Source organism: Symphalangus syndactylus, chromosome 11 (genome assembly GCF_028878055.3).
Source record: "Symphalangus syndactylus isolate Jambi chromosome 11, NHGRI_mSymSyn1-v2.1_pri, whole genome shotgun sequence".
Classification (NCBI taxonomy): Eukaryota; Metazoa; Chordata; class Mammalia; order Primates; family Hylobatidae; genus Symphalangus; species Symphalangus syndactylus.
This window is the reverse complement of record NC_072433.2, coordinates 16,696,379-16,714,528: the sequence shown is the minus strand read 5'-3', so window position 1 is coordinate 16,714,528 and position 18,150 is coordinate 16,696,379. Positions and strand designations below refer to the sequence as shown.

Genomic DNA, 18,150 nt, shown 5'->3' with positions numbered 1-18,150 from the left:
GTTATCAAGCTTTGCTGCACTTTCACGTCTTGGGTAAGATAGAGAAGTACTGGTGAAATTCCACCTCCTGGTGGCTTCCAGGCTCTGGTCTCAAACTCTGAGGCCTGACCCACTTGGGTCTGTAAACTTGCTGGCCATATAATACCACATCATCAGGGAAATGTCAAAGGTACATAGTGTTGAACTGATTCTTTTTCAAATGCTCAGTGAATGTTTATCCACCATGGAATCATCTATTCCTCAGGGAGACTGAAGGAAGATTGGCAACTTAGATTATGTGGGGACCACCTCCTAAAGTACTTCACAATTTGCTTTGTAAGAGTATGCACTGTGATGTTTCTGTGACTGGCCGTCAATGAAGGTCATCAACAGCGTATGTTAATAACAACAAATAATTAGACTAAGGTCTGTCTTTTACACATACACAAAAGGCATTAAGTGTCAGCTGCTAAATCTGGGTAGTGGGATTATGAATGAGTTTGAGTTTCTTAATTTTCAAACAAATTACTCACATAACCAGAAAAGGGAACATGCACTTAAATATAGTCTGCACACTGTGAGTACCCACTGGAGTTTCAACTTCAGTGTTTTTTCTCTAGCTGTAACCCCCTGGCTCCTTAAAATTCTTAATCGTCCCTTTCCTGTGTGATGTGGTGTGGTCTGTGTGTGTGTGTGTGTGTGTGTTTTAATTTTAGGAAAACAGGGTGAGGGAAGGGCTTTGCAGAACACAGCAAATGCTGTGGCATAAGCCCCAGTGCAGCATGAGTGTCCAAGAAGGTACTAGCAAGCATTAGCTGGGTTCTGGCCTGAAGCGTCAGTTAGTCTAAGGGAGGTGCCCTCATGTAAACAAGCAAGGATGTGGGAGCTCCTAGAGCCTCGGAGCATCAAAGAGTCAAGCCTGACTGTCCTCTTCTTCTTGCTCTATTTTTAGCTGTCTGAGTCCAGGACACATTTGAGTGTCCCAGATAGGAAGGTGGTAAAGAGATTTGGTAAAGGGACTTATTTTCAAGGTAAGTGACAGAACCAACTGCAGGCTCTGCCTACCTCAGTCTTCCAAGCTTGTAGGATTCCTTCCCACATCAGAAATGACAAGTGAGATGGATGCTGGCTGAAATGAGTATCAGTGTAACAGGATGTGCTGCTGACAGGAACAGGCTCTCTCTACCCACCTCTAGGAGATGGAGGCAGGGATGGGTTGTGGCCCTATGACTACCACCAAAGGGATATGCAACATCTGACCTGAGTTAGAGACTGGAAGTCAAACAAGCTGAAACTTGGGATGAGGACACTTTGTTAGCCAAAACCAGATGGCAAGATGTATTTCTAACAACCATCCCTTTTCCTTGGGGTTTTATTTCAGGATATAGTCAAGCCCAACGGCTGGGCCTCATCCAGTCTGTAAAGTGGATAAAGATCACTCATGGGACCCTGCTTCTTCCCCAGGTCAGGAGCTGGCTCCATAAACTGCACAAGGATTGGCCAAGTACCCACAGGCAGCTTCAAAATGGGGCATCTGCTATCAGAGGATGCTGGGTGCCTGTTGGAGGAGTGTGAAGGCTCTGGTCATTGACAAGAGATAGGAAAAGGAACAAGATTACTGGAGACTCCCTTCCTCTCTCATACTTTAACCCTAATGTTAATAGTTAACATCTGGGCACTTACAATGTCCAGGCATGGAATAAGAACTTCACATGCATGCTCTCACATCGGCCTCATAAGAACCCGATGAGAGAGTTACTGTGATCCTCATTTCACAGAGTATAAAACCATAGCATGGAGATGTGAGTGACTTGCCTAAGCCACAAGTAAGAAGTGGCAGCTCTGGCACCAATGCCCAGACTCTAAACCATCCAGCTCTAGAACACAGTGGACCCCAAGTGGTCCCCAGAGCTGGTCACCAAGGAGATGCTAGTCCTAGGTTGGCACTGCAGCTCAGCAGTCCTCTTAGCAATACCTGGGCATCCAGACCCCTCCCATCTCTCCCACAGGGGCCTTTGGAAGGCAGAGGGCCTGGCCCAGCTACTTCAAATGGGCCTCCATGTGGCACATCCCATCACCATGCCTGCAATTGTCATGCCAGGTGTTGGGCTTGACTACATGCCACCTGTAAGAGTCTTGGCCATGCAGAGAAGAAAACAATCCCTTCTTAGGAACTTCAGTGACACCTAAACAAGCAGGGCAACTCTAGTAACTAGTTAACAAGCATTCTCCAGAAAGCATTTCCTGACACCCACTTGTGGTCCTGTTTCCCCCCTTGCAGCACGGGTGGTCCTGCATCACCACAGCCTTTCTCTTGCCTATACCTATTTCTGGACAGGAAGCCCTTTGGGGGTGGGGATGGTGGGTTGGTGTGTAGCTGTGCAAGGGACATCATAGCTCTCAGCAAGGAGAGCTTGAGTGGGTGGGACTTCCCTCAGATGTCTGCCTAGTGTTGGAACACAATGTCGGGGTCACATCCTTGATCAGACCCTAAGCTTCTTGAAGGCTGGTACTTCAGTTTCTCCCTCTCTCTGTAGCTTCCCCATGTTCTGGGAAGGGGCTGGCCTGGCACCCAGCAGGCGCATCAAGACAGATAAGTGGTTGGCAGAGCCCCTCTCCCAGTTCTTGTGGGGCTGGCTGGCACCTCTCCAGGGCTCAGCTGATTTCTCATCCTCAGAGAAGCCTTCCCTGGCCAGCTCATCTCCAAATCTCCAAGCAGCCTGGGCCCTCGTTTGGCCTGCTTTCACTCCTTGCAACACTTTCAGTCTCTAAACTATCTAGGTTGGCTGGCTGGCTTTTCCAGACAAGAGTGTGAGCTCCATGAAGCAGAGGCCACTCTGCCCTGATCACTCCTGCACTCTCACACAGAGCCTAGCATGCTGCCTGGCAGACAGCATGTGGAGCGAATGAGAAAAGGCCTTTAGGGAAACAAAAGTGAAGAGGAGAACAGAAAGAGGGTCTGGACACACTTCCTTCTCACTCAAGGGCCAAAAAACAAAGTTCTAAGTGGGTGGATACCCAGAATGTCTAACATCCACGTGCTCCCACATCCCCGCCCAATCAGCTAAGGGCTGGTCACCTTCTGAGGACAGTCAGTGTGGGTGTGTGGCACTGAGGGGTGGAACAGAGCAGCATTCTCACTAGACATGGCCCCAGAGTCTGGCTCCTCTCCCATCACAAAACAGGACATAAGTAACCACAGCAGTGACTGGGCACAGCACTAACTGCTCAGGACATCCTCCTGAGGTCAGTTGGGCCTGGTTCCATGTTGGGGACAGGCATGGTCATGCCAATGACTCAGTGCCACATGCAGGCAGAGGAAATGCTTCAGATTCAGCCAACTATAGCCCTGCTGGAAGGTCTTCATAAAATTTAAAAATACATATTATTCTTTAATATACAAGAGCTGATGTGGCTGATGCCAGAGTAACGATCTGCTCTCAGCTACTTTTCCAGTGATAGTGATTGGCTGTCCTGGCCAGTCCCATGCCCCGCTGTGACCTGTCCTACACACCCACAATAGCTGGGGATAGGGATGATGGATGTGTGAGCCACTGAGTCAAGGTCTCTAGCCCCCACGGGAATGGAATGCTGACATCCACCTCAGGAGCACTGGGCTCAGATTCAGAACCAGCTATGCCCAGAACAGGAAAACACAGATTTCTGTGCAGCACAGGTAGTAGTTGCCTGAGATATGACAAAGCAATGGTATTCCCCGTTCATGCCCTTCAAAAAAGAAGAGAAAGCTAGATGGAAGAAAGGACACTGAGGTTGTACTTGACCTAATGATGGTGTCTGTGAACACCCCAGGAATGGGCATCATGGCAATCGGGAGCCAGGGGCTGCCTGGGTTTGTGTAGCACATTAGCTTTCCCATTATGTGCACAGCCCCTTTGGCCTTCACAACAGCCTGGAGTTGGAGTAGGGATAGTTGACTCCATTTGAGTTGTAAGGAAATTGGGGTCCAGGGAAGTTAGGTGGCTCCCTCTGGTCACACAGCATGTACACTAACTAGGCAAGAACTAAAATGTCTTCTGTTTCCTATCTAGCAACTTCTCCCAGTCTCCCTGGCTGACTGCCAATGCTATACATAGCTTTCCTGGGTGTGTAACCTAAGTTCTGGGCTTGTTTCCTCATCTGCACAGAAGAATCACGCTTAGTTCACATTACCAGGCCTGCCACCTATAAGAGTCTTTGCTAAGCAGAAAGTCAAAAGTCCCAAAATATGTACAAATACTTCAATCTAACACTACTACTTTTCATGCCTAGATGCTTTCAACAGAACACAAAAACTTTACCTTCCTGATGACTGTGTTTGCTATGGGGAAACCCTTGGCCTTGCCTTACTGAGAGAGCAGAGAGTGCAGGAAGCAACCCAGCTCTTCTGCTGCCTGGTTGTATCACTTTGGGAGAGGTACCCTGTCTTACTGAGTCGCCCCTTTCTGGCTGTAGCAGAGGTGGCTGCAAGAATCAGAGTACTCTTTCCTGATCAGACCCACCTGATCATGTCTCAGGCAATACACAGCAAAAGCATTACTACAGGACAGCAGGATTCGGGTCCCTTCTCAACCCCTTGCAGGCTGTATACAACCCCAGACAAGTCCTTTATGCTTTGAGGCATGGCTTTCTCATCACTAAAAATGGGGTTAGTCTCCCTCCCTTCCCAGCTGGCCTTGCACAATTGCTATGAAGCCACAAATAAGATTGTATCTGTGAACAGGACCAAGGACCCCTTGGAGAGAAGGCTGAGTCCCAGACTGGGGCAAGGGAAGTCCAGGGTAAGGTTGGAATATCTTATTGTGTTAGAAGGCAAGGAAATTTACAGAAATTGATGGAGACATGGCAAAAGGATATCAGAACCAGCTTGAAGACCAAATTTGAGGTGATGTGAGCATTAAAGTGAGTAATGAAATGCATGTTACTAAATTTTAAAAAATCTGTAAACCAACATTGATACTTCAAAAAAAAAAAAAGAGGAAGGGCACAGGGAAAGGTTTTATTACAAAAGAATGCCAACTAAGAAATGCAGAAATAAAAGAAATTTTTTAATCACTATTTTATAACCACCAAGAAATGAAAAAAAAACCCACTATTTTATAACCACCACTGTAATAACAAATTCAGGTAAAATCATCAAGGGTTGCTGAAGCCACTGGGTGAAATAGCGTGGTACAGGATGTGCAAAAATCCAACAGATACCACCTTAACTCAATAAGCAAGCAGAACATCTCCAGTGATGGGATAAACCATGTCAGGTGCCTCCCGACGTGATGCACAGAGAAGGATGCAGCATCTCTGATGCCATTCTCCTAAGAAAATGCTCATCCTGAATCTAATCTAAAACCAACCCAGATTGGAGGACATTCTGCCAAACAACTAGCCTGGACTCTTCAAAAGTATCAATGTCACGAAAGATTTTTTAAAAGCTGGCAAACTGTTCAAAATTAAATAAGACTAACAAACTGGCAGTCAAATGCAATATATGATCCTGAAATGGATCCTGGATCAGGAAAGAAAAACCAAACAAAATTATAAAGTACATTATTGGGACAGCTGAGGAAATTTCAAAATGGACTATGTAACAGCCAAAAATAAATACAGAAATATCTACATGTATGCCTGCATGCACACACACAGTGAGGGGAGATAAGGCAGATGAGGCAAGACGTTAATAACTAGAGAATCTAGGTGAAAATGTTCCTTGTACTCTTCTTGTAACTTTTCTATAGGTTTGAACTGTTTCAAAATAAAAGAAACAAAAGTGGTCTTTGGAGAACTATGAGAACTTCTGCATTTGAGCCAGTGGTGTCTGGGTTGACTGAGGTACACTCACCTGTCAGGTATTCCAGGACGGCAGCCATGTACACGGGTGCCCCCACTCCAATCCTGTACTTGGGGTGGCCTTTCTTGATGTACCGCAGCATCCGCCCCACGGGAAAGATGACTCCTGCTTTGGCAGACCGGGAAGTCTTGGTGGACTTCTTCTTCCCACCGCGGCTCGACATGGCGGTGGCCCTGGAGGCGGATCAGTGAGCACACTGTGAAGGCAAGAGGCACACCGGTCAGGGTGGCTGGGGATGGCACATGTCCCCTTTCCAGGTACAGTCCAGTCCCCTGGAAGGCGCCGGGCCTGCCTGCAGATGCCACTGTCTGTAGCTGCGGGGCCCTCCAAGTCCAGGTGATACACTCCGCTGGAGCAGTTTGATCCTTGAAAAGAAAGGCTTGGTTTTGCACAATTTATACCATGACATCGATTTTACTGGCCACTTCCATTTAAATGTTACACTGACAATGACTGCTGTTAAGTGCCTTGCCATTATGCCACATGATGAAAAAGGAAATGGGATTTCTTGGCCACATTCTATAAACTTGTTTAATAATTGCATTTTCATACACTTGAGACTGGGGCTGATAAATTTACTGAAGGCTTCATAAAAGAAAAAAAGCTATGACACATTCCCCTAAAAAGATGATGTAAAGGCAGATACCTAGATTCTCTGATGAAAGCAGTGTCTCTATCTTAGATTCTTTATCTGTGAGACGCAAGAACAGCTTACAGGAGTTAGTATAGTCAGGTTGCAGTAAGAGGCCCTCTGAGCACTTCGAGTCCACTGGATGGGCCAATCTTTAGAGAAGAGAGAGAGAGGTGTTTTTCCTTCCTTGCTCCCAATCCCCAACCAGTCACCCAGTCCAGAGGAAAACCCTCCTCTAAACCTCTTGTGGGGCTGTTTCTCTCCACCTCCAGTGATGGGATCCTGGTCATCACTATTTTAATCAAGTGGTCACAAACGTCTCCTGAGAAGGTCTCCCTACCAGAGCCCCCTCTCCTCTAATCCACCCTCTACCCCATGGGTGGGGCAATCTGGGTACACACACATCTGAACGTGCTCCGGCCCTGGCCTGAAAGCTTTCTGTGGCTGCCACAATTCTCAAGATAGAACCATGACTCTTGGCCTGCCATGTAATTCCCTAGAAATCTAGGCCCTGCCTAGGCAGTGGCTGTTCCCTTTGGCTGGGACCTCCATTATCTCTCACACTTGCCCCTGCCTTCTGCCAGCCCTCCCAAATGTTGGGATCTGGCTGTTTCATCCTCAGGGCCCCATGTGCTGCACACCACAGCACTGATGTACATGTCCCCATTCTCCCATCAGACTGCAGGTGAGTGGAGGGGTGCCCCTAACTGTATTCCTACTGTAGCACCATCCAAGTTCTCGAATGTTTACTTGGAGCACCCTGTTCATTTATGCATTCACTTCAGGTACTACGTTGGGCAGATGTGGTCCCTGTGGAACTGGTGGGGAAAAAGACAATAAATAACCCCCTAGTCATTTAAAAGACAAATGTAATGTATGCTTCAAAGGGCCAGTGCAGGGTGCTGGGAGAAGAGATATGAGGGGCCTTGGCCTGTTCTGGGGCCCCTTAAAGTCTTCCCTATGAACATGTTTGCTCACTGAACCAATTGGGCAGGTCTCCCATGTACTGATAAACTGACGTTAGGCTCCATGGTGTTTGGGGCCTTCCAGCACCAGCAGTCAATGCTGTGACCACTGGAGGCCACAGGGATAGGAGTCCCTGTTACTCTGATGCTCAGCCTATACTAGGGACATTGTCAGGACATGCCATGGTCCACACTTAACACCTCTCTGATCCCAGATGCATCTCAAATCATTTGCCTGACAGAGATGGCTGTGAGGGCAGCAGACAGAATTCTGGGCACTCTGGGGCTACTGTGTAGACAGGCCCAACAGAGGTAAGATGGCAGAGGCCCTGGCCCTGGAGTGATGTTAGAAGAGGCCTCTGTCATGAGCGCCCTGTCAAGAAGCACCCAGTCTTAACTGCTCACTGAGGGCTAGAGAGACCCAGAAGCGTCTGGGTTTTTCCGAAACAATTAGTTGGATCCCTTCCTTTCTGCGATGAACTCCGTTTTAAAACATTCCCTGCAAAAAGGTGCCTGTGCTCACTCTGAGCAGGAAATGATAATGTGTATATGTGTGTGTGCCTGTGTTTTCAGGCAAGGCTGTCATTGGGTTTCCTAGCAATCTTTTGCTTTACTACAAATGTGTTTCACAGACCAACAACCTGATGCCTTTGGACTAAGAGCTTTTAAATTGGAATGTCTCCCCTCTTTCAGCAGGGGAGTCCTGTGGTCAGTGATGATTAACAGCAGCTCAGCCCTTTTCCTACTAGAGCACAAACTTCAGCTTTGTTTCCCAGCTGACCAGCTGGGCATGTCTGGGGCTGCCTATGTGGGAAATGGACAGTGCTCTCCTTTAGAGAGGAGCCGTTAGCACTCAGAAACCTGGCAGGGTCCTAGACACACTGACTCCTTAAAAGTGGTGCTCCTTGTCTTTCCCTCCTCTGACTCTAGCTGAGTCTTTACATCAACATGCCAGTGACTCCCAGGTCTCTATGCCAGTGCAACACCTGGCCGCTGAGCCTCAGAGCTCTGTTCTGACTGCTGATGGCAAGGGCCCACTTACAAGTCCCATGGGTGCCTTGAACTCCTCTGGGTCTCTCAGCCTCATCAGTGGCAATGTCATGCACCAAGCTAGCCAAACAGCAGTCAACCTGGCCCAGACTTCTCTGTCCACCCCACAGCACCCAAGCATTAGCCAAGCTCTGCTGAACCACCTGCAGAACCTCTCAGGCCTCTTCTCATCACCCTCCCTGCGTTGGTTCAGCCTCTTTACTTCTGACCTATTCTCACAGCACTAGTCTTCATCCATGCACACCAGGAGCAGCTCAGCCTACTCTGATGATTCCCCGTCAGCCTGAGCTTCTGAGCTAGCCACAAACAGCATCCTTCAGCTACTTTTGGTGGCACTGCTTCCTGTCACCCCAGCCCTGGCTCACATGCCTCAGGCCACTCCTGACTTCTTGAGCCTGTCACACTGTGTTAAGGATGTCTCTGAACACGCAGTTCTCCTGCCTGGAATGCCCTTTGTCCTCTTGTCAACTTGCTGAACTGACACTCACAGCCTCCCTCTGCCATGGAGGCTTTGTGGCCATGACCACAGCCTGGAATTGCTCACTGCTCCATGTTCCCATAGTATATATATCCCAGCACATGCCTCTCCAACTTGACTGAACTGCAAGCCATTCGATGTGAGGCACTGTAGTCAACTCATCCCAAGAAAGGTCTGAAATATCATAGCTCCTCCAGTGCCACCCTGCTGGCAGAAGAACATCTTCACTTCTCATTCTGAGTCAGGCTCCTGTCCAATAAAGCGGCCTCAAGTCTGTTTCCCCACCAGTGGGGTTGTCTTGCAGAGATTCTGTACTTTACCCCTCCCCATGTTCTTCCTGCACTTCTATCTATAGTTCCCCAAGCTGCAGCCACAGCTATGAAAGAATTCTGACTAAGCCATGAAGGCTTATGACATCCAGCAATGTGTGGTAGTTTTCAAAACACCCTTTTGAAAATCAACTCATAGTTGTGCAGTCTCCAGATAAACCCATGAATGTGCCAGGTCCATCCTGCTCTTCAGAGGTTTATGCAGGTGTGGGTAGCTCCAGTCAGGCACCCATGACAAGGGGGAGAGTGACTGTGAGGCCAATGGCAATTGAGCATTATGATTAAAAACTAGAAGTCCAAAGCCAGACTGACCTGATTATAACCATGGCTCTGCCACTTATTGGCTGTGCACTATATAAGCAAGTGATTTAACCCCTCTGAACCTATATTCTTATCTTTCAAGTGGAGACGATGCTAGTAAGGGCCTCAAAGGGTTGGTGGCAGAAGTGAATCAAAGCATCCATGTAAGGGCCTGATACTCACTCACTTGGCAAGTTCTCAGTAGTTAACAAAAACAACAATGTGTATAAGACGAAAAAAGGCCATCCTCTTGCAGAACAGATCTTGGACATTTGCACTGAAGATATTGCTAGCTGCTGTAACAGATAAGTCTCTACAACTTATTTCTCACTCCCGAAAAATCCAAAATGGGTTTCCATGATTGGCTGGTGTTTCTTCTCCACATAGTGATTCATGGATCCAGATGCCTCCCATCTTGTGACTCTCATATCTTCAATGCGTGATTCCCAGGGTTGCCATGGAAAGAAAAAGACCATGGATAATAACCTATGAGGGTTTTAAGGGGCCAGGCCTGCAAATGGGGCACATCACTTCTGACCATGATCCATCAAGTAGAACTTAGTCACGTGCCCACAACTAATTGCAAGAGAGGTTAGGAAATATACTCTGGCTATTTACTCAGAAGAAAGGAGGAAACAGCCAGTCTCTGTCACATGACAAACCAATCTGAACGCTGACCCTAACCCCAGAATGAGTTACCAGCCAAAACCTGTTGGGCCCTGTTTGACCCATGTTCTGCATCCAGCCTTGTTTGAGAAACAGACTGCCCTACATCATAGACAAAGCAGCTTCCTAAGCACTCATCACCTCTGCAGGGCAGTGAAGCTGGTCACGGGAGAACAGCTATACTATCTGGTCAAACTGACAAAGTTGTGTTCTTCCTTCCTTCAGTAAACCAGGAGGCTTCACTCATGGCTCTGCATGCTTTGAAAACAAAGATAGGTCCTCAGGCAACTGTGTCTGTTGATCATTGCATATTAGCTTGACTGCTCTTTTGGCTGTTATCGGCCTAGAAAATGAAGGTTCTGTGACTGATCTTGAAGGGATCTCTGTGGTCTTTATTTCTGCAACTCCTCCAATTATAAATCAATCACAATAAACATTAACCTTGTTTATAAAACCTCAAAGCTTACCCAAAGACAAACTTTTGTAGAGGAGCTGGACGGAGAGATGAGTCAGGCTACAGTGAGAAGCAAGAGAGTCTGACCACAGGCCCCTCAGCAATTGAGATGAGACTGGAGCAACGTAGTCTGTTCTTTTAGCACAGGACTAATCAGAAGGCTGGCTATGTAGACCCCATGAATAAGGTGGACATGAGAACAACAAGCTGTGTACTACCAGGCGGGGCAGTAGGGGCAAGGAACCAAAGTGCCATGGAGGCCCTGCCACAATCTCCTATCCCTTCCCAGCAGGCATCCTAACAGGCTGCTCCGTGCACTACAAACCACCTTCATTCCCACTGGCACCTTCAGCACACCCAGCACACTCAGTCTGGACATCTCTCTAGCCCTTTGTCTGGAGTAATCCTGCCTACTGGTCCCAATGCCTTCTCTGGCAATGATCCATCAACGTGCTCCCTCTTCTGCATTCCTGCCATGGCCATGCCTTCTGTCAGTCACAGTCTAGTTTGGGGCAGCTGCATGTCCAGACTCCAACCTTGTGCACAGGCCCTGTTGACCTCCAACACATCTCTCTATTTGCAACAACCAGAGATCCACCAGGATGAATCTCTCCTTCCCAGTTCCCTCAATGGATGTGTTAGCTGCAGACCCAGGGCCCAGCTAAAAGTGCCTCACAATCTCCCTCAGCCTGCCCCTATTATTTAATATACTCAATTATTTTTCTTACTCTTATATACAGTACTCTGCAAATGCAGTTTCCAGGCCTTCCTTCTATCATGATTGCCAGTCACTCTAGATCCCATTTACATATAAACTCTGAAACCAGCTATCCCATTCTTAGCACTCAGTGCATGGTATCATCATTGCCTGTTTACCTGTCTGTCTTCATGAAATGAACCAATTTGCTCTACTCACCACCGTATCTCCAAGCACCCACCACCCTGCCTGGCACCTGGTGGACACTCAAATGCTGGCTACAAGGTAGCTGATTAGTTGGCACTGACAGTGGATAGGGAGAAAGGAGAGGGCAGCATTTCCAAAGCCCACAGGACTGGGAGCTATGGCTAGTGGGACACCAATCAGAAACCTTCTCTTGGGCATTCATGTACATGCACCTGGCAAAATCCCTATAGGAGCCCAGACACTCAAAATTCAGGGAGCTTGTAGAGCTACCTTGGGGATTCTTAGGAAAGGAACACTCCAATTGCCCTGATAGCTGGGCATAAGCCACACAGAGGCCTTATGACTCTGTGACAGTTCTATGGTTCCAGTGACCTCTCCTCCTGCCTCTGGCTCAGTACCATAGATGCAGGAAAATACTTACCTTCCTCACATCTATAAGAGATTGACTCCTGTTAAAGCTACAGCACAGAACCCCTTAAACAATCAGGGTACTCATGAAACCACTGGAATAGTCAATCATGAAGTCTTTTATTATCTAAGCAATGAATACATGCCTATTGATCCCGTGCAATATTGATTAGAACTGCTGGGGAGTTGCTAGTCAAAGAGCCCTATCTCCAGCCCCTGAGGATAGAGGAGTCTGAGCTATCAGTGCTCAAATAACTGCTGATGAGGAAGAACCACCCCATCCATTCTGGCAGCTGGATAAATGCCCACATATCCACGTGCATTTGTCACCTTCCCATCAACTCCAATCACAAAGGGAAACCTGAGACACTTAATTCTGAAGGACAGGACACTAATCCTGTTTATGGCATTCTCTTCCCTCTTCCGTTTACTCCTATCACACCAAATGATTAACGGTGTCACCCGCTGTCATGTCCCCAGAGGCATGTGGATATACTAGACAACCACTGCTCACAGAGAGCTGGGGGTTCACAAGCTGCACTCTGATTGGCTTGGATCAGAGACCTGTTCTAGTATTCTAGCCAATCAGGAAAAATATCTCTCTCCATTCATAAAACACCATATCAAAAAGTGAGCCAGAACCTACAGTCCACGCTCGGTGAACTAAGGGATTGCAAACAGAAGAGACAGACCAACTGAGATAGTACATAAATCATAAACCATGCATTTTGTTCCAGCAGATGTGTCTCACTCCTGTTAGTTTTCAGTGGCAGGAAGAAACAAAACACAAACACAAATGTCATTCACCACAAACAGTTTTGGGGAAGCTAGTCTGGGATTGAAATTTCACCTCTGCAAACCCATTCTGTGATGTGCTTCCCTAGATGCACTGAAGGAACTGTGCAGCTTGCTACATTTTAACAGCAAGTTACTGCCTGCCTGCTTTACAAAAAAACTTTCCTACGTACTCCTCTCTCTTTTCAAGGTTGTGCCAAACTCTAAGATAACCAGTCTAATGGAAGGCTACTTAGAGAAAAGTTAAAAGTGTGGGCTTCAGAGGACAGGACTCTGATGAGGCTTAGCATGTAGAATCCACTCATTATTTGTTGAGTAGACGTGTTCCCAATAAGAATAAAAAGAGCACCTGATCCTGTCTCTCTCCTGCTCAGAACCCTTCAGTTGCTCTTAGGATAAAGTGTGGGTCTGACCAGAATCCTTTGTGATTTGTCCTGTTTGTCCCTCCCTGAAGCCTCACCTGACTCCGCACCAGGACTCAGCCATCCCGAGCCTCTGGCAGTTCCCCACATGACCTCTGTTCTTTTCTTCTAAGATGCACACATGGGGTTCCCCAGGCCTCAAACACTTGTCCCCATCTGCCCTCCTTTGCCCAGCCAACTCCTACTTGACCTTTCCATGCCAGATAAGGGCTCACTCCTGGCTAGGTTACTGTCCCTGCTGGGGGGCTAGTTGGGGCCTTCTGCACTGATTTTACAACAGCTACTTGCCTGCCTTCTCCCAAAGTCAGCTCCCCCAGGGTAGGGGCTAGGCATTTCTTAATCAGGACTGTGTCCCCAGTGCCTGAACAGAAGCTGATTCTCAGGAAATCTTTATGGAAAGACTCTGAGACACTGACCTGACAGGTTTGGTCCAAGCAAACAAGCTATACAACTCTTTGGAATGAAGAGTTGAGTCACTCAGGCTCACTTGTAAGCGCTGAGGCAGGGCCCAGTAGACCTCTAAACCTACAGAATATGGGAAGGACCCACAGAGATCTGGGCCCCACTCACTCCTGCCCCTTCCCAGTCCACATTCTAGGAATGGGGCTCTGAAAAGCCTGTCCCAAATCCTTGGGGACACTCAAATAAGAACCAGAGGCTGTTGCAATTCTGATGAACAGCACATATAGAGTCTTGTTGGGTTCTTCGGCTTGAGGTTTTCAGTTTATGCTTTTATTTAAATAAATCTCCTTTAGGTGACTTGGGGCCGCATTAGCTCTGAAAGCAGGTCCCAGAACACATGCACTCTGAGCTTCTCAATGGGGAAGGAATGCGAGGCGCTCCTCAAGTTCGCCTCTCTCAGGGACCAGAAGAAACATCAGATGGAGATGTGCCACTCCCTGACACTGGCCCATTTGGTAAAAACTAAACCAGTGGCATGGTTGTATATTAGAATGTCACATGTGAAGTTTCAGACAACTCTTAAAGTTTAATAAAATGTGAGTTAAATTATGCCTCCTTCTAAAGGCCTGCCTCAAACAATTTTCATTTACACAACCCTCTTAATGCCTTATCTAGGGATCAGCACTAACAATGGTAACAGATCAAAACCAAAGAACAGACTGGAAAGATTTCTCTCTCCTTGTAAAACTAGAAGGGGGAAGAATTTGAAGTCTTTCAAGAGTTTTGTTGTTGTGTTTAAGAAAACATAAGTTTAAAAACATACTCATCCTCATCAGAGAGTCTCTTGTGCAAGACTGAGATGCTGCTGCCCAACTCTAGTTAAATGTGTACAAGGGTATTCCAGTTGCAGGCATGAGGTGTCCATTTCAGAGTTAACACCTCTGACAACAGGCTAGTAGCCTAAAGGTGGCCTGCAGTAGGTGAATTCCACCTTTTACAACTCAAGTCTCCCATTCAAACCTAAGACTGTTAAAAAATGCCCGACTCCCTGGAGCAGGGAGCTTTGGAACAAAACACTTCCCCTCACCCCGTACTTTAACGGTAAAACCTCAAACCACAAAGGTGGAAGAAAAGAGGGAAGCTAGCAGGAGTGCTCCCTCTAACTGTCTATTCTTATGTGCTGTTTACTGGGTCATTAAAATCTTACAAGGCCTTTATAGTCATTGTAATTGTTGAATTCAAGGTGTGTCCCAGTTGTTTGTACAGAAGTCTCTCACTTTGAAACTCAGAAACATTTCCCCTAACAGCTTGTCTAAAAGAAACTTTCAAGCAATGTACTGACCAGCTCCTTGAGTGATCTGTGGACCCTGCAGAAGTGGGGGTGGGGAGCGCCATGTCCAACACCTGTTGTCAGGTGACACTGCCAGCAGCATCCTGCGCACTCACCTCCCCACTCCACCCCACCCCCAGCGAGGCTCTTTCCTGCTGGCCTTCTCCACCCGGGGAAGCCTACAGCCTTCCCGAGTTACTTTTAAAAAAAAGCAAACCCTTCCCACCACAAAGCAAACAAAAGGTTGATACCGAGACAATCGGGAGCAGCGGGGGTGCCCGTGTCCCCTCTCCAGCCCATCCTTGGACCACTCCCAGACCCGGTCCCCCGCTCCAGCCCGGCTTCAGTCCCGCGAGTAGCTCCCGCCTTCCCCTCCTGCAGATAGCGAGCCAGACGCCCACACCTCGGCCCCCCGGGGCTGGGGCTCGACTTACTGTGCCGGGGGCCGGCAACTCGCGGGCCGGCGGCCGCCTCACCAAGTACAACTCCGCTCACAACAGCTCCCGGGCTCCCAGGCCCAGGCTGCCCAGCCAGCGCCGCGGGGCCTCCTGCGGCCTCGGGCCTGGCCCGTGAGCCCGCCCCAGGAAGGGTCGCCAGGGTAGGCGCCAGCACTGCCTTTTTCCCACAAAAGCGCCCAGGCGCGGGCAGGGGAATGCGTTCCGAAGAGAAGTTGGTTTCCGGGTTTCTTTTTTGAACAAAACCAAAGGGAATCCTGCGCGGCCCGACAAGGCCTGGGAGGACGTAGTGCACGCGGGAGGACCCGGCGTGGGCCATACCGAACCCGGCGGCCCGAGCCCGGCCAAGCACCACACCGGTGCGCGCCAGGCCGGGCCGCTCCCGGGCACTCGCGGCCGGACCCGAGCGGCAGGGACAGGGAGTGCGGCAAGGGGGCCCGCGCGGCACTTACGCGGCGGCTCGGTGGCGGCGGCGGCAGCTGCAAGGTGTCTCGGCCTGAGCCCTCCTGGCCGCTCGCGCCTTTTCTCTCCGCGCTCCTCGCTGGCCCGCCCGCCTCTTCGCTTCCCGCCCGCGCGACCCGCGCTCTCCCCCTCCGCCCGGCGCCGCTGCCGAGTGAACTGGAACCAGTCCTCGCGGCCGGCTTCCCACAATGCACAGCGCGTCGCTCGTCACATCCCTTCGCGGCCCCGAGCGTCCGGCCTCCGCGCCCGCGCCCGCGCCGCCCGGCGCCCCGGCCTTGACCCCGGGCCCGCGCCCTACCCGCTGACGCCGGCCGCTTTGCGCCCAGGCACAAGCCCGCGCCCCGGACGCGAGGTCTGACCCGTGACCCCGGGGGCGCCCAGAGCCCAGTCCTTGGGAAGGGCCAGGCCCCCGGAGAGGAGCTTCTTCAGGGCGCGTCCCAGACTCTGCGTCTCGAGTGAACGCCTACTGTGTGCCTGGCTCTGAGCACAGGACTGTCGCCGCCACGGCATCCTTAGGAACCTTCCCACTAACCTAGTGGGAAGGCACAATGGCTGTTACCAGCGATCGCTCTTCCCTCCCCAGTCAATGCCAACTCCCCCACCCCCCCCGCCTCAGAGACCCCGCTGTCTTTAGATACAGGCCACCCCCAAGCCCTGGTCTGCCCCAAGATCAATTACTGCGCACCCGGTTCCCCTGGGGTCCTTCAGTTAATCTCCCTCACCCCGAAGTCTGGAACCTGCCTTGCACATGGAAGCGGTTAGCTACTTCGCTTCAGCAAAAATTCACTTTCGGACCCAAGTTGGGAATTACTAATATAGACAGTGATTCCTTATCATCACACACGTTTTTTAAAAACTATGGACAGGCCGAAAGAGGAGGGGCCGCCACAAAGCCCGCCACGTCTTCCTAAATTGGTTTACCGCCTGAAGGCATTGGTGCCCCATCCCGGGTACTTAAATGGGGGCCTTCCCTCTACTCCCCTCCCTCCAAAGTATGGAGCCGGAAGCCACTTCTCCATCCAGCTGTGAACTGAATTTGGATAATAATACACATCCCTCAGGGCTGATGTGAAGTTTAAAGTGCCGCTACTGGGGGTTATGGAAGTAATTAGGGACCCCCACCCCCACCCCCACCCCCAGTCCTCCGGCTGCGCGGGAATCGCAGCGGCAGTAACCTCCACCTCATCGGGATGCTTTACACCTTACTTTAAGAGTTTGCAAAACAATGTCCAATACCTGCCATTCATGCATTCGTTAATTCGATTAAGTACTGAGAACTCATTTTGTGTCATGCATCAATTTGGGTGCTGGATATGAAACAGCCAAGAGAACGGCAGAAATCTCTGCCCTCTTGGAGTTTGCAGTCTTGTGGGGGAAAGAAAGACAAACGGGAGAATGTGTCAGAGGGTCTCCATGCGGCGGAGAAAAATAAGGCGGAGAAGGGGAATAGGAAGTGTGAGATAAGAGTGAGGCTCAAATACAAGAGAAGGCCTCTATGAGAAAGTAACATTTAAAGCCTGAAGAAATTGAGGGAGCAAGCCATATGGATGTCTGGGGAAGAACTGCGCCGAGCATGAGGAATAGCAAGTGCAAAGGCTAGGGGTAGGAGTGTGTCCAAAATAGTCAAGACAGAGCGAGTGTGAGGTTGGAGTAGAATGGGTGAAGGGGAAAGTCACAGGAGATGAAGCTGGAAAAATGATGATGCGTATGATGCTTCTGGTCCCAAAACAAAGCATTATGGATGTATGAGGATTTCCCAAAGAAAAGATGTCAGGAAAGGTGCAGAGACCCTCCCCCACACACCACCTTGTTGTTCCATCCTTCTCTGTGTCTTTGGGCAAGGACTCTCCGTTCTGCAGGGACCACCAGGTGAAATTAAAGTCTACACTCCTCCAAGAGCTGATCTTGGGGCGGCCCCACCTCCATGCCCCTCCACAGCGTGCCATTCTCATAGAACACACTAGGACCTTTGTCCTCTGGAGCTGTTCAATGCAGCAGCTCTGACCTCATCCTTCTCCAGAAGCCTCCACCTTCTCTCCCCTCTCTCCTGCGCTTTGTGTGTCCTGTTCTTCCACTTCAGTGACCTGTCTCTTCCCTTAATCTGGCTCAGAGAGGTGTACCAGCTGCTGCTGCTGCTATTGCTTCTTCTTCTTCTTTAAAGGTTTTTTTATTTTTTCCAATGACAAAATAAAGCTATGCTCATTCTGAAAACATGAAAAATAAAAATGCTCAAAAAATAAAACTCACTCTACATTCATTGCTAGCAGAGAACAGGCTG

The 18,150-nt window shown here is 49.3% G+C and overlaps 1 protein-coding gene across 5 annotated transcripts in view; it reads right to left on the bottom strand.

Moving 5' to 3' along the window:
• Positions 1–16,088, bottom strand: part of MACROH2A1 (macroH2A.1 histone) — a 64,540-nt gene extending 48,452 nt beyond the window's left edge. The window contains exons 1-2 of one of the 5 annotated variants that reach the window (XM_055233404.2): positions 15,863–16,088; positions 5,813–6,017 (exon numbers count right to left, since the gene is read on the bottom strand). In XM_055233404.2, the coding sequence (XP_055089379.1) occupies positions 5,813–5,984 (172 nt within the window). In that variant the 5' untranslated portion in view covers positions 5,985–6,017; positions 15,863–16,088. The remainder of the gene's footprint in view (positions 1–5,812; positions 6,018–15,862) is intronic. The other 4 variants (XM_055233403.2, XM_055233407.2, XM_055233406.2 and 1 more) reach the window with 4 other exon arrangements.
• Positions 16,089–18,150: the final 2,062 nt, after the last annotated feature.